Source organism: Oncorhynchus mykiss, chromosome 11, assembly GCF_013265735.2.
Source record: "Oncorhynchus mykiss isolate Arlee chromosome 11, USDA_OmykA_1.1, whole genome shotgun sequence".
In the NCBI taxonomy this organism is placed as follows: domain Eukaryota; kingdom Metazoa; phylum Chordata; class Actinopteri; order Salmoniformes; family Salmonidae; genus Oncorhynchus; species Oncorhynchus mykiss.
In genome coordinates, this window is record NC_048575.1 from 40,135,890 (window position 1) to 40,152,242 (window position 16,353).

Consider the following 16,353-nt stretch of genomic DNA (forward strand, 5'->3'; position numbering starts at 1 on the left):
CAACTAACACAGCTATAATTCAGGAACGTAACGTTACATTTGCTAGACCGTGATCTCAACAATTAAGAGTTTGAAGCAAACCCCGGATCAGCAAACGCCAGGGGAGTATCACATAAGGAGGGCTGAGAGAAACAAGGATAGAAGGCAGAAGAGTGAAGCTGTTAGAGAGATGAGAAATCAAACATAAGCCTAATTTACTTCTACTCTCTATGTCTGTGTGCGTGCGCAGGAATACCTCCTAGGATGGGGGCAGCGAGAATAGAATAGATGTACTACACATGAAGAATTACAACGCAGAAGATTATATAAGACAAATATCCCCGTTATTGCTCCAGATTCAAAATGTTGGAAGATTGTCTTGTGTTCTCTTTTATCGGACTTGGAATTGCGGTCTACCGTAATTCAGAATGCTCTGGATCCTTAATCAGACTGGTAGCTGGTCAAGACCTGCTCCTTCAGGCACAATGTTTAACCCACACTGTAAATCTGTATCCTAAATTGCACCCTATTCCCTTTTATAGTGCACTACTAATTAAAACATCATAAATGATCTATAAATACATATTCTCTGGGATGGAACACAAGGGAGAAGTATGACTCTTATTGTAAGGCCATTTAAATGACTTCACATTCATATGTATGTGTATAGTATAGAGCTCATGAGAATAAAATGGATTCTTCTCATTTACTCTTTAAGCCGGAGTGTTTCATGCCAAGGGAGCCATGGGGAGACGTATTAGTCTACATGCTGTAGGAGGGGAGCTTAAGTTAAATAGGATTGTGAGAATTTGTGTAAATATGTACAGGATTAGGCTAACGCTCATGTTAGCATCAAAAACACACCAAGCATTACCTTGACTGAGAAGTAATTTAGAACTAACTTCCAAGACACCATTAGCGATAATAACAACATCACCGAACAGATATGCAACAATTAACAGGGCTATAATTCAGGAACGCGATGTTACATTAGTTAGACTACGATCTCGACCAAAGAGAAAATACATTTGTAGTCGTGGACTTGTAATGGTACCAGAAACATCTCTTTGCAGGGTCATGTAGCCTACATTGTTCTAACCTTCAACCAGACCACAATGCCTCAGTATGGTTGTTACTATGTATTTTTTCCCTTATGCAAAGTCTCACATCCCAAGATGGCTAATGTACGCCAATGCTATTTTTTGCTTTTTCCATCTGTAGCCTGAGGCAAGGACGCATTTCTCTCATCATTGGTCAGAGGATGATGAAGTGTTAATTGATGCATGGTCTCGCCATGCGGTACCTGGACCAGAGAGAGGGTGCCCACTGGCAGGGGCTGTCGTTCAGCACAGCACCAAGAGACATGCATCCCTCACACGTGCGCACGCACGTGTAATGCATACAATCAATCAATCACTCACACACACACGCATGTATGTAATGCGTACACTCTCTCACACACACCACACACACACACACGCTGCACACACACCCTCTGTTGTGGGGTGGGCCAACTCATGCCCCTGCAGCTGGACAGATTCAGGACACCTCCGGTTCATTAGTCAAAGCAAAGTAGGGTAGGTGCTGCATGAGAACAACTCCCTCCGCCTGGATCCTCTCCTCTGCCAGTGCAGAATCCCCGGGCCTATGCTCTCTAGCTTACACTCCTCTCCTTCGGCCTGCTGTTCATGCTTCTCCAGTTAGACTGGGGAGAGCGACAGCAGATTGGCGTTTTCCATGTTACCACATGCACGTCTGGTTTAATATTCCAGTTTATGGATGCAGAGACGGAGCCTCTGAGTTTGATCTAAAACAATTTACTCCCAACATTAATGAAAGCAGAGAAACATGCATATTGATGAGGGTATTCTTTGGAATCTGCACATTCCGGATATCCTTGAGGCACATAGTACGAATATTCTGTCGACAAATATGGCAGATGAATATTCAGTGCTAACATGAAATCTGATAAGCATAAATTGGCTGTGTTCTTTCTTCATGTGGTCTTCTGAGCGAGGCGGGCCACCCACACACACACACACTCTTGTTTCGATTGTATGTGCGTGCCAGACTCGAAGCAAAGTGACCTGAGCTTCTGTCTCAGAACAGCGCTTGTGTGAGATCTTGCTTCGTGCCCTTAAAGAAGCCGGTCAACCATGAGAATGACCCAGTTGGAATTGTTTTACTTGAATGTTCTCAGAAACTGGTATTTTTTATTTGTCAAATAATATGACGTTAGCCTGGTCCCAGATCTGTTTGTACCTTAATGCCACTTCTCGTCACACCAAACATAATGGCACAAAAAGGCTGGTACCCAGGCCCATCAGTTGGCCTTCAGTGTGGTAGTATCTGTCAAACCTGAGGGTATATTCCACCCCTTGTGTCAGGCAGCACTCCCATGTCCAAACATCAACGGTGTTGTCTGTCAGTGCTATGATGACAATGTATCCGTTTCTGCCATGTTGTCCTCTCAGTATCAGTCACCAGAATGCCCTCGGAAAATGGCTGACAGAGATGGCCATTAAAGCTGTGTGTGTGCGTGCGTACCCTGAGAGACTGAGATGGGACTTTGGAAGAGCCAGCCTCTCCCTCAGCCCCTGTGCAGGCTGTCAGAGGATACAATGGGAGTAATTAACGAGAGCCTCAGTCTCCTCCCTCATCCCTCGCCCCTCGCCCCTCCAGCCTTCAATGGGACTGACACAAGACTGGCAGTGCTGGCCCGAGCTGTCAAGGCCCCCAAGGTGAGGGAGACATGAGACAGGCAGGCATCTGTCCGTCGGGGCAGCAGCCCTCACTCCAACCACCGTTCCCAGAAGTGGCATGTGACAGCTCCACTCCAGAGGCCCATGAAGGACTTGACCACTTCTCCTCTCCTCCTCCTCTCTCTCTCTCTCTCCTTGAGCACATGGTGGACTCTCATCAAACATACATAATTACCAAAACATGGTGCAAGTTTTACCCTATCCATCTACAAAGACAGAGAGAAAGTTCTGGTGTGACTGATGAATCTTGCAATATAAAAATGTGACATCCAGAGAGAATGTATAGCGAGCGCTATGTTGTAAAATGTAGGCTAATAAAGTCTAACTTAGGCTTTTTTTTATACAAAAGATTAAATTATTCCGAATTAAAACACTTAAAACATTAGAGAAGCAACTTTTGCAAACTCATTTTTCTTAACACTCATTTGGAAAGCTTCTGGTTTAAGGGCTATGTCTGAATTTATTTATTTTTTATTCCACCTTTATTTAACCAGGTAAGCTAGTTGAGAACAAGTTATAATTTACAACTGCGACCTGGCCAAGATAAAGCAAAGCAGTGCGACACAAACAACAACACAGAGTTCCACATGGAATGAACAAGCGTAAAGTCAATAACACAATAGAAAAAATAAAGTCTATATACAGTGTGTGCAAATGGCATGAGGAGGTAGGCAAAAAATAGGCCATTGTAGCGAAGTAATTACAGTTTAGCAAATTAACACTGGAGGGATAGATGAGCAGTGGTGATGTGCAAGTAGAAATATTGGTGTGCAAAAGAGCAGAAAAGTAAATAAAAAGAGTATGGGGATGAGGTAGGTAGATTGGGTGGGCTATTTACAGATGGGCTATGTACAGCTGCAGCGATCAGTTAGCAGCTCAGATAGCTGATGTTTAAAGTTAGTGAGGGAAATATAACTCTCCAGCTTCAGTTATTTTTGCAATTTCGTTCCAGTCCAGAATTAGGTTCTGGAGGTGGTTGTTTTTTACCCTGGTACTTTTTTACCATGTACACAGGTACAAGATCTGCGTTTGCGTGTCTGTACTCAAAGGTTCCGCAGGTGTGGTGAGCTTAGCTGTGTTTTATCCTACATACTCCACAACACCTGCACTTCTAGTGTTAACTGTTCCATTTTGTGGAGCTTGATGCTTGGGTCCATTGTGGACATGAGCAACCCTTCCTGACAATATCAGGGTGTAGGGTGAAGTTGCCTCTAGACCCTGATCTTGGGTCTTTTTCGTGTATTTTTATTTAACCTTTTATTTAACTAGACAAGTCAGTTAAGAACAAATTCTTATTTACAATGACGGCCTACTCCGGCAAACCCGGGCAACGTAGTGCCTATTGTGTGCCGCCCTATAGGACTCTCAATCACGGCCGGATGTGATACAGCCTGGATTCGAACCAGGTACTATAGTGACACCTCGGGAGCCCAACGTTTGTCATATTCCTCACTAATGGTTCAGGTTAGGATTGGGGAAGGGGAAGCAGTCTGGTTGGTGTGATCATCGACTGAGGAGTTTGTCATTGTGCAGTTTCACACCTGCCAGAAAAACAACCAGCCAATGGGTTGAGTAGTAGGTCAATGCACTGATCTGGGTGCAGCCCTAAGCGAAGCACTGCCATAACACCAATAGGAAAATGACAGTTTGCTCAACAAGTCTAAAGAGACAACTGTTCTCATAGCTCTTGTCCAGGGCGTTAGCGTGTTTTCTTTACTAACCTCTACTTAGAGTAACATGCTAAGGCCCTGGACCAGAGCTACTGTTCTCACAAACCACCATCCTATGGCTTTTTACAACTTTGTATTTTATTATCATCGGTGTCCATTCTATTTATTTCTCAAAATGGTACAGCAAACTTGCCAACCTTTTGTCTGTCTTCTATCTAAAACTTATAGGCTATGTCTCACTGTTACAGGTTGTGTGTGTGTGTGTGTGTGGTACAATATATTCTGTTGGAACTCTTGTCAACAGTGTCGTGTACATCCAGTCAGTCTTTTTTGACACATGAGTGGGTAGCTAGCTAGCTGCACTCCCTCTCTCCTCTCGCTGGCTGTTTTTGAACAGGAGTAAAGAGCAGTCAAGCATCGCAGCTGCTTTCTGGATGTGACACGTTGGCAGCTGCAACATTGTTATCAGACTCCAAAGACATCTGCCATACTATTTGATGGAAATTCCATTTATGAGTGGCTTTTCTTCTCCTCGCCTCCTTTTTTTTCTCCTCTTGATATTTTTCCTTATTGTTTATCCAGGTCCTGTGCTGTCGGGGAGAACAAGATGGGCCTAGTAAAGTATCTTATCGGCTGCAGAGCTGACAGCTGCGTGAGGGGTGCTGCAGTAGGTGCCGGGTAGCTTTGATGTACATGGAGCTTTGCCTCCCATCATCTTTGCGCTCCATCAGTCCTCATCATTGTGCTACCGGCTCCATGCACTCCTACTGCTCCAACTTCCAGACCTCTCTCTCTTTCTGCCTCACCTCTAAACACCTGATGTCACCAACTGGAGGAACCTTCCTCTTCTCGCTTCCTCTTGTAAACGTTGCTCTCCTTACAGTCCTAGGGCTCAATTAAATCAAGTCCGCATTACGTTACTGTATTCACGCAGTAGCTCTCCTCCATCCTTTAGTGTCCACCCTGAGATTGGAAGGTTGGGGTTTGATCGCCGGCAAAGTCATACCATAAACTCTTTAAATGGGACCCGAAGCCTCTCTTTTTGGCAGGCAGCATTAAGGAAATGGACTAGGGTTAAGGTCCTGCAATAGACAAGCATCATTGTACATCAACCTGCAAAGAAAATAAATAGACTTGGTACTGTAAAACTCTACTGCTACCATGTAGTCTCCTGTAGAAGTGACACTGCTGAAGACATGGTGGACCAGTGACGGACAGTGAGGTGACATAGGGCAGGCTGCAAGCCGCCTCTGTCAGGACCAATGATCGTCTGTTTCTCCCCTGGCTGTCACACCTTATTCTACTCTGTCTACACTTGTGTCTGGGAACGCTTAGTTGCGTAATCACTACAGAGATCAAGGACACTGATTGTACCGCAGCTGGCTCAAGCCTCTGCACCGTGAGTTCTCTCTTCATTTGTTGTACAATACCGAGAGACAGGCACGACAAAAGCCAGAACTGTCGACAGTCCTTTAATACAATGTTTTCAGTTTGTTTTGCTAGTTCATTGTGTGTTGATCTGGAAAACTGCTTTTAGTTGTGGGTGGAAAAGGGGCAGTTCATGTCCATCCATTTTGCAGGGTTTTTCAAGCGAGGTGGGAGGGGGGGGGGGGGGGGGGGGGGGGGGGGGCGTCAAAAGTGACTCCTCATTTTTTTGAGCTTCTCACTGTCTTTTCTGCTCTTTGTCGCAGAGTGTCCCATGTGGTGTGTCCCAATGCACAAGCCTTAAGGTATCTGGTTTTAGGGAACACATGAATGACTGCTGGGCCCAGCTGGTCTGTGGCATCAGTGTTTTCCACTTCATAAATTGCCTACACTTGTTTTAATTGAAAGAGTATGAAACATTAACAAATATTTCTGCAGAGGCGCACACGTTGAATATGCTAGAACTTACTCTTCCTCTGCCAACAAAATTAGTAACAAACAGAAAATCAGACAACCCCATAGTAGAATAGTTTACGTATTTACCTAGTCAGCTTGTTGTGCAAGATAAATATTCCTCTCGAGGCACATTCAAGTTACGAGTGCCAATAGGGGAGAAACGGTCATTCTGACAAGTAGTCAATGCACACCAATTCTTAATGCAATCGTGGGGAAAACACTTTTGACAGCAGATTTGATGGCATTTGTTAAGATGGGGATCCCAGCTTTCCAGTGCTACCGTGTTTATTTCAAGCATGGTTTGGGCACAGCTGCGCAGCAGAGCTCTTAAAGGGGCAATGATGTTTTTAAAGGGCAATGACTGACTTTTCTCGATCAAATAATTCCTAATTATCATTTTTTAATCATTATTAATACATAATTAAACAGATTGAAGGTTCTAAACTCTAATGATACTTATATGGTTTTATTACAGATACTTATATAGGCCTACTGATTTGATTGGAGTGTCGACAATGGAGTAATCAACTGCTGATTACTGTGTAGCAAAGCCCATGTTTAACACCTGCTTCATTCTTCATGCCTAATAAAAGGGAGCTGGTGGAAGTTAGACTCTTGCAGGATTCTTCACAAAGAAATCTGTAGGTCAGTTGCTAAACAAGTATTTTATAAATAAATGACACTGCAATTTACAACGAGTTGCAAACACTTGTTAAAATTTCCTTCAGTAATTTAATTGTCAACAATAATGTTTTCAAGTACACTGATCAAAAATATGAACGCATCATGTAAAGTGTTGGTTTCATGAGCTGAATTAAAAGATCCTAGAAATGTTCAATATGCTCAAAAAACGTATTTATCAAAAATGTTGTACACACTATTGTTTACATACCTGTTAGTGAGCATTTCTCCTTTGCCCAGATAATCCATCTACCTGACAGGTGTGGCATATCAAGAAGCTGATTAAACTGCATGATCATTACACAGGTGTACTTTGTGCCGGGGACAATAAAAGGCCACTCTAAAATGTGCAATTTTGTCTCACAACACAATGCCAGAGATGTCTCAAGTTTTGAGGAAACATGCAATTGACATGCTGACTGCAAGGATGTCCACCAGAGCTTAGAGAATTTGGCACTACGTCGAACTGGCCTCACAACCGCAGACCACGTGTAACCACACCAGCCCAAGTTCTCCACATCCGGCTTTTTCACCTGCGGGATCATCTGAGACCAGCCACCCAGAAAGCTGATGAAACTGTGGGTTTGCACAAACTAAGAATTTCTGCACAAACTGTCAGAAACCGTCTCAGGGAAGCTCATCTGCGTGTTCGTCATCCTCACCAGGGTCTTGACCTGACTGCAGTTTGGCATTGCAACAGACTTCAGTGGGCAAATGCTCACCTAAGATGGCCACTGACACGCTGCAGAAGTGTGCTCTTCACAGATTAATCCCGGTTTCAACTGTACCGGGCAGATTGCAGACAGCGTGTATGGCGTCGTGTGGGCTAGTGGTTTGCTGAGGTCAACATTGTGAACAGAGTGCCCCATGGTGGTGGTGGGGTTATGGTATGGTGGCTGCATCATGTTTTGGGTATGCTTGTAATAGTTAAGGACTGGGGAGTTTTTCAGGATACAAAATAAACGGAATAGAGCTAAGCACAGGCAAATCTCTAGAGGAAACCCCGGTTCAGTCTGCTTTACACCAGACACCGGGTGCCTCAGTCGAGTAGTGAATTTCAAGCACAGATTCAACCACAAAGACCTGGGAGACAAATTCACCTTTCAGCAGGACAATAACCCAAAACACAAGGTCAAAAATACACTGGAGTTGCTTACCAAGACGACATTGAATATTCCTGAGTGGCCTAACTTGAAAATGGCTGTCTATCAATGATCAACAACCAACTTGACAGAGCTTGAAGAATTAAAAAAATAATAATATGCAAATATTGTACAATCCAGGTGTGCAAAGCTCTTAGAGACTTACTCAGAAATACTTACAGCTGCAATCGCTGCCAAAGGTGATTCTAACATGTATTGACTCAGGGGTGTGAATACTCATGTACATGAGATATTTATGTATTTAGTTTTCAATAAATCTGCAAAAAAAAATCTAAAAACATGTTTTTACTTCCCATTATGGTTTATTGTGTGTAAAATCTATTTAATCCGTTTTGACATCAGGCTGTAACACAGCAAAATGTAGATGGAATACGTCAAGGTGTATGAATACTTTCTGAACGCACAAGCATTTCGCTACACTCGCATTAACATCTGCTAACTATGTGTATGTGACAAATAAAATTTGATTTGATTTAGGTCTAGGCATAGACGATATCCTAAACAACAATACATTTAATTCATACATTTTCAGTCATTTTAATTGTAAAATCATGTCTTTATACTCAATACCACAACTAGTTTGGTGAAAAATAGGTAAACCTATAGATTCGATGGTTGTAAAGATGGGGAGAGGTCTGGCCGTAATAAAGAGATGCGCTGCTTTTTTGACACCACACTTTAAAAAGCAAGTTCAGCAGGCTCTAGTTTTGTCTTCTGTTGATTAGTGTCCAGTCGTGTGGTCCAGTGCTGCAAAGAAAGTCCTAGTTAAGCTGCAGCTGGCCCAGATCAGAGCAGCATGTTCTGCTCTTCATTGTAATCAGAGGGCTGATATAAATACTATGCGTGCCAGTCTCTCTTAGCTAGGAGTTGAGGAAAGACTGACTGCATCACTTCTTCTTTTTTATAAGAAACATTAATGTGTTGAAAATCCCAAATTGTTTGCATAGTCAACTTACACACAGCTCTGATACACACACTTACCCCACCAGACATGCCACCAGGGGTCTTTTCACAGTCCCCAAATCCAGAACAATTTTAAGAAAGCGTATAGTATTATATAGAGCCCTTATTGCATTGAACTTCCTTCCATCTCATATTGCTCAAATAAACAGCAAACCTGTTTTTTTTATTTTTATGGATAAAGCAACACCTCACGGCGCAACGCCTCCCCTATAGTTTGTGTGTATGCATTGTATGTACATGTAGTTCTGTCCTTGAGCTGTTCTTGTCTATTAATGTTCTGTATTATGTCATTCTGTGTTATGTTTCATGTTCTGTGTGGACCCCAGGAAGAGTAGCTGCTGCTTTTGCAACAGCTAATGGGGATCCTAATTAAATGCCAAAATACCAAACTCATTAAAGTATTCAAGAATTTAGCTGTGTATTTCGGGTGGCATCAAGGCAGAATTTTCCAGAGGCCACCAAAATGTAATATTTCCCCCGGGGGGCGGCATGCCTCCAGACCCCACTAGACAGTTTGGGACAGCTACTTTTTCCCTAAATGGCTGGCCATGTACTTAAGGAAAACACTGGATTAGCATCACTGACAGTTCTGTATTGTGCTGCTGTATCTCTGACTGTGTTCAGTCAAACTGAGACCAAAGACTGACTGTGTTCTGGGGAGCTGTTTCGCCTGTGTGCCATCGTAGTGTGTGTGGGCGTGCTGTGCTGTGGCGGGCTCGACCAGGGGAGAATAGTGATGAAATTGTATTGCGTCTCCACTTCTGCATATAATCAGCTGGAGAGATTTTAGCAACCCCCCCCCCCCCCATTTGCAGGTTAGTGTTTTTCCGTCATGAATCTTGTTCTGGAGGCAGCTCTGCAGAGTGGTAACTAACTGGCACAGCCAGAAAGTCATCAAATCAGGCGTTGAACCTAACCTTAACCACACTGCAAACCCTAATGCCTAACCAAAACCTTAAAGTAAGACCAAAAAGGTCATTTTTGTTTTCCAAAATATGTTCAATATAGCCAATCTTGACTTTGCAGCTGGCCTGTCAAACAAGAAATCGCTCAGTTCTGCCTCCCGGACAAGACACATGACAAAAAACATCAACCTGCTCCACTCTTTGGCTACACCTGCACTCCTCTGCTCTCTACCATCCCTGTCCAAACAACATGCCTGGAGAAACACACAGTCACATACACACAACCCTTTTTACTCAACTGAATTAGTATTTTCAACATCAGTTCAAACATCTCACAATATCTGCAGGAATGATTGTACAAATTATTATTTTGTAAGTAGATGTAGCTGGCAATTTGAATGTCAGGATAAAGAAATGGTTCTTTCGCCTCTTATTTTTGTGTCCATTTTATGTGGAGATGAAATGATACAGTGCTACTTCTGCCTAACTAATGATGTGAACAAACATGAAGCGTTAACGCTCCGTTCCTCCATCCCGATAAGCCCGTTCTGTTTCCCTGGTATTACATTGTGCGATATTACATTGTGCGAGCGAGCATGTTGGATTCAATTTCCATTTGCACCTCGAAAGTTATTGCATTAGCTTTGCTCCTTCTAATTATATTGCCCTGCTCATAGATTTGTTTCAAACATTGTAAGTCATTTTCTTTACTTTTTGGCTGTCGACTCGGTTCATTTCCTATGTACCCTCCCGTCAACACAGATTGGGTGTATTTAGTCAAACATTTTCCGGAGTGTCTGTTTTGGATTTGTCAATGCCGACCGCGTTCATGCGTTTCCTTGTTGCGTGGTTATAGTGTAGCATTGTGTAGTGAAGTAACAGAGCCGGGTTGCATAAGAGAGGCTGTGTTGTGTGACCAGGAACAGGTGTCTTTTTCCTTGGTGCCATGCTTGAGTTGTGTGCCACCTCCCCACACTGTGCTGGAGAGACTGAGTTTGCTTCTTGTTCTCCTTCTTTACAGAGCAAGGTTCCAGTTGATCAAGAAACAATTAGACAAAGCTCCGGGAACAACGCCTTGTCTAAATGTCCCTGCAGTTCACCAGCTACGTTAGTGTTTGTATTTTGTTCACTTTTGTCTTTCTCTCTCTCTCCCTTTTTCTCTTGCTCTTTCTCTCATTTCGCAGAACATCCATCCAAGCCGAGCAACAAGCCAAAACAGTACCAGCACAAGAGACAGAAGGGTGGCCCGGTCTCTCAACGTGGACCAATATAGCCGTGAGGTGGCTGAGCGCTCAACTACCAGTGACGTGCGCCACTGCCCAACCCAAACCCCGCCCCCACCCCTTTCCTCCAGTGGGCCCGTGGGAGGCAGGGACCCTTCAGGGGCCCCCAGGAGACCAGAAGAGGCTCTGTCCTCATCATCAGAGGCAGGGGCTCTCAGGAAAAGTGAATACCCAAACAGCCAGATCCCCCGGGCGATGGGGGTGGGGGGCAGCAGCTCCAGCCTTCAGAGTCGAGACAGCCCCTGCCGAAGCTGCCTCTCCTCAGACAGCGAGAGAGCCCCCGTGCCGAGCCCCTGCCAGCCTCCTCCTCCCTCCTCCACCACCACCACCTCTTCCTCTTTCACGGGCCGCCTAGGCCAGCCCCCCAGAGGGCCCTTGTCCCTGCACATGTACAGCCGCAAGAACGTCTTCCTGCAGCACTCGCTCCACACTGCTGAACTGCAGGCCTTGGTCCAGCATAACGGCTGAGGCGCAGGCCGCACACACACACACGCACCTTTCACTTTTCCCATATACCCTAAACATATCATTGAATGGACACATCACCGTCTGAATCATGGAAGTGAAGGTAATCTCTGGAATTTATACAACAATCAGTGTCATAACTCCCAAGCATCTTCCCTTCACCTCAAATCCAACCCATTTCTTTCATCTCATTCTCTCAAACCTAGCTCCTCCTGATCAGAGTTTGCTATGACAGACACTTTAAAACTATCTAGATCACATAATTGGGACATTTGCTTCTCTTCTTAAACACGTATTTTGTGTTACACTGTCATTCAACCAGACCTCCAAACAGTACCTCGCTAGGTACATGTCTATATGCGTTTCTTTGGTTCTGTGCATTGGACCATTTTTACATTTTATATTACTGTAGAAGGCTGATAGATGTGCTCACTTGAACACACACCAGTCAGTCAGCCTGCCTGCTAGCATTAACAAGGCACTCGTCCATCTATCACATTAGATTAGCACTGAATGTTGAGCGTTTGCTTAGAGGTGCTAATGTCCACACATGCGTGAAAACACACGCGCGCCATAGGGAATTAACTAATGTGAGAGTTGTAGTTACATTAGCAAAGCTGAACATGACCAAACCATGCTGCTCATTGCACTGACAATGTGACCAACATAAACTACATGCCCAAAAGTATGTGGACACCTGCTAGTCGAATATCTCATTTCAAAATCATTGGCATTAATATGGAGTTGGTCCCCCTTTTGATGCTATAACAGCCTTCACTATTCTGGGAAGCTTTCCACTAGATGTTGGAACATTGCTGCGCAAACTTGCTTCCATTCAGCCGCGAGTATTAGTGAGGTCAGGCTCTGATTTTGGGCGATTAGGCCTGGCTCGCAGTCGTTGTTCCAATTTATCACAAAGGTGTTCGACTGGGTTTAGGTCGGGCTCTTTGCTGGCCTGTCAAGTTCTTCCACACCGATCTCGACATACCATTCTGTATGGACCTTGCGTTGTGCCCGAGGGCAATGGCTGAAACAGGAAATGGCCTTCCCAAAACTGCTGCCACAAAGTTGGAAGCACATAATCATTAGCATTAAGATTTCCCTTTGCTTTAACCCTAGCCCGAAACATTAGAAGCAGCCCCAGAACATTATACCTCTTCCACCAAACTTTACAGTTGGCACTATGCATTGGGGCAGGTAGCGTTCTCCTGGCATCCACCAAACACAGATTCGTCCATCGGACTTACAGAGGGTGAGGAGTTTATCCAACATTCATCACTCCAGAGAACAAGTTTCCACTGCTCCAAGCTTTTTGTTTAAATATTTGTATTTTATTTAACAAGGCAAGTCAGTTAAGAACAAATTCTTATTTACAATGACGGCCTAGGAACTACAATGACAGCCCTGCCTTGTTGAACAACAGATTTTTACCTTGTCAGCTCGGGGATTCGATCTAGCAACCTTTCGGTTACTGGTCCAACGCTCTAACCACTAGGCTCCCTGCCACCCCAACACTCCTGCCGGTGCTTGGCATTGCACATGGTGATTTTGTAGGCTTGTATGCGGCTGCTTTGCCATGGAAACCCATTTCACAAAGTTCCAGACGAACAGGCCGTTTGGCACTCGGTAGTGAGTGTTGCAACCGAGTACAGACGATTTTTACGCACTACGCGCTTCAGCACTACTCCGGTCCCATTCTGTGAGCTTGTGTGCCATACCACTTCGCAGCTGAGCCGTTGTTGCTCCTAGACGTTTCCACTTCACAACAACAGCACTTACAGTTGACAGGGGCAGCTCTAGCAGGGCAGAAATTTGACACACTGACTTGTTGGAAAGGTGGCGTCCTATTACGATGAAAGTCACAGAGCGTTGAAAGTCACTGAGCTCTTCAGTGAGGCCATTCTTCTGCCAAAGTTTGTCCACATACTTTTGTATATATCATGTAAGTGCATCCTCTTTGTATCGCCAAATCCTGCAGTCAAAGATCCCAACTCAGATTTTTACACACACAGACGAGACCATTTTAGGGAGTTTCATTCATTACAGGCCCAATGCAGCTGTTTTTATTTCAATATCAAATAATTTCTGGGTAACAATTAAGTACCTTGTTGTATGCAATTAAAATGGTCAAAATTAAATGAAAATGGCTTTTTAGCAAAGAGCAATTTCTCAAGCTACGTCTGAGTTGGGAGGTGAAAACTAGCTGTTATTGGCAGAGATGTTTGTAACTTTTTTTTATTGGTCTATTAACTAATTTACCGCCTGGTGATGTCACCAGGTAGATCAAAACTCCATCCCACCCAAAACAGGCAGAAATTTCAGGCAGTGTTTTCAAACAGCTCTTACACTGAAAGGGCATTATCATATTTTTCACTATTTCCCAGTATTATTCCAGCCTCGTAGTGTGGAAATGTATATAAAATACAGGAAAACACGTTTTTAACTTTCACGGGGCCTTTAACCTTTTAGTAATTGCATGCTTTTTATCATTGTGGACACATATTTTGTACAGTGAAATTGTGTGGGTCAAAAATTGATTTTACAGTCTTTAATAAGAACAGACATGTCTGTCTGCATTTGACACTTTTTATAAGTGGATATCAGAAACTGGTTGTTGCATCAGGGCCTGTATTCATAAAGTGTCTCAGAATAGGTCTGATGTAGGATTTGTTTTGTCTTTAAGAACCTCATGAATATGAAGACTTGGATAGGAGGTTCCTGATCCTAGATCAGCATCTTACTCCGAGACGCATTTACAACGGAGTATTGTATGAGAATAGAACCCTATCCTTGTACTGTCACTAATTTAAGTTAATGGGTATTGTTCAAGGCACAGCATTTAATAAGTAAGTAATCATGTTTGTAGAACACCATCATGATAGCAATGTTGACGATACATGAGGATACTTGTCTTTCGAGATGCGTTTACAAAAACGGTCATGAGCTGTAATGGTAAAGTATATAGTAGTATACAGTTGTCAGTAGAGTCTTGCGGGAGAAAGCCTGTCTGTCGTCACTGTAAGCAGCAGAAAGTGGTACAGAATGCGCCATTATAGTTGGAGTGGAAGCAAGGACTCGTAGAGGTGAAGGAAACCCTGAAGAAACGCAGCTTTACCCCCCGCGGTCCAGCTCTACTCCCTCAGGTCTACTGCTCCACTTTATTTCCCTCCTTTTCTCGCTCTCTGTTTCTTTCTCCTTCACTCTCGTCCTCTGCTCTCCCTCTCTCAGCCTACATACACGAGCCCTGAATTCTCACACCCAGAGAGCGCGGCATGGAGGAGGGCGTGTATTCAGTGTGCTATCTATCCTGTCATTAGCGGGGCTCGTTGTATCACATGACTACAACGAGGGCTAGTGGAAGAAGCCAGCTGCCCTTACCCATGATGACGTCTTGCCAAACAGCCAGCACACCAGCTTTTATCCCCCAAGCGTTTGACCCCCGATTCAACTGTATATGTTTGATACGGACCTTCTCACCTTCTTTATTGCAATTTTGCGATATATCAACATACTGTTCTTAGAACAAATATTGGGATTAAAAAGGGGAATTCGTATTATAAGGGCATAGTTAAAATAATACAGTTGAGTGTTTGAGTTTTGAACAATCGTGTAAGCAACTGAAGAACAAGGATGTATTCTTGTAGTGGACAGAACAAGAGTCTCATTAACTCACGATTCTTAACTGACCATACAGTAGAGGACACTTCGTTCACTTTTAGCTCACCTATTTGTTAGCTTTATTTGATGTTTTGTGAGATTGGATCACAAAGACTTATGTCACCATTTTTATGAAGAACATGACTGTGATTATGCACTGGTGATGTGACGTTATATACTGTATATTGTACATAGATACGACCTTTCAATATTAATTTAAGTCGATTTTAGGGTTATTTAAATAAATAAATAAAAAAATATATATATATATACAGGGTTCATAATGTAGAGAAATTTGAGATTTAAAAAACTGTTAAGTGTTATAAAATCAAACTGGAATTTCTCTCAACCACAATCGTTATTTGATTACATGTTTTACCGACTAATTTTCATTGTATTATTTGCTCCTATTAAAACATAAGAAGTGTGCGGTGTTGTCTTTGGTGGTATTGAACCAACCTTCTTCAATTTGTTTCATTTGGGTGTTGGGTTATTACTAATTATGTTCCCGCATGGTTGACTGCTACTGTTTTCATTATTTTCATTCCATTATATTTCTCCATTAGCTCTGGAGATGTCTACCTGGCTATGACAGAGGAGTGGAGGAGAACGCCTTCATAAAACACCTCAACCAATCAATCTGTTGATTAACACTGTGTTCATACAGTGAATGTCGCAGAACTCCTTAAAAATAATTCCATGAAGAGCCAACGTGATTCCTGTAAGAGAGGCATGCTGGTTCTACATAGCACATTTCAATCTGAACGTTGAGAACGTTTCACCACTGAATGCGACCCAGGTTTGTCTGGTAGTTTATCAACATTTACATACAGTCGGGTCAAAAATAGTTGGCACCCATGATAAAGATGAGTAAAAAGATTCAAATAATACTTCTACTGAGCAATGTCGTGTGTAGAATGACACAAATGTGTATATCTAAAGAC

General features: G+C 43.3%; 1 protein-coding gene across 3 annotated transcripts in view; it reads left to right on the top strand.

Moving 5' to 3' along the window:
• ccser1 (coiled-coil serine-rich protein 1) overlaps positions 1-15,838 on the top strand; it is a 109,989-nt gene extending 94,151 nt beyond the window's left edge. Inside the window, exon 10 of one of the 3 annotated variants that reach the window (XM_021620867.2) lies at positions 11,189-15,838. In XM_021620867.2, the coding sequence (XP_021476542.1) occupies positions 11,189-11,755 (567 nt within the window). In that variant the 3' untranslated portion in view covers positions 11,756-15,838. The remainder of the gene's footprint in view (positions 1-11,188) is intronic. The other 2 variants (XM_036935464.1, XM_021620868.2) reach the window with 2 other exon arrangements.
• Positions 15,839-16,353: the final 515 nt, after the last annotated feature.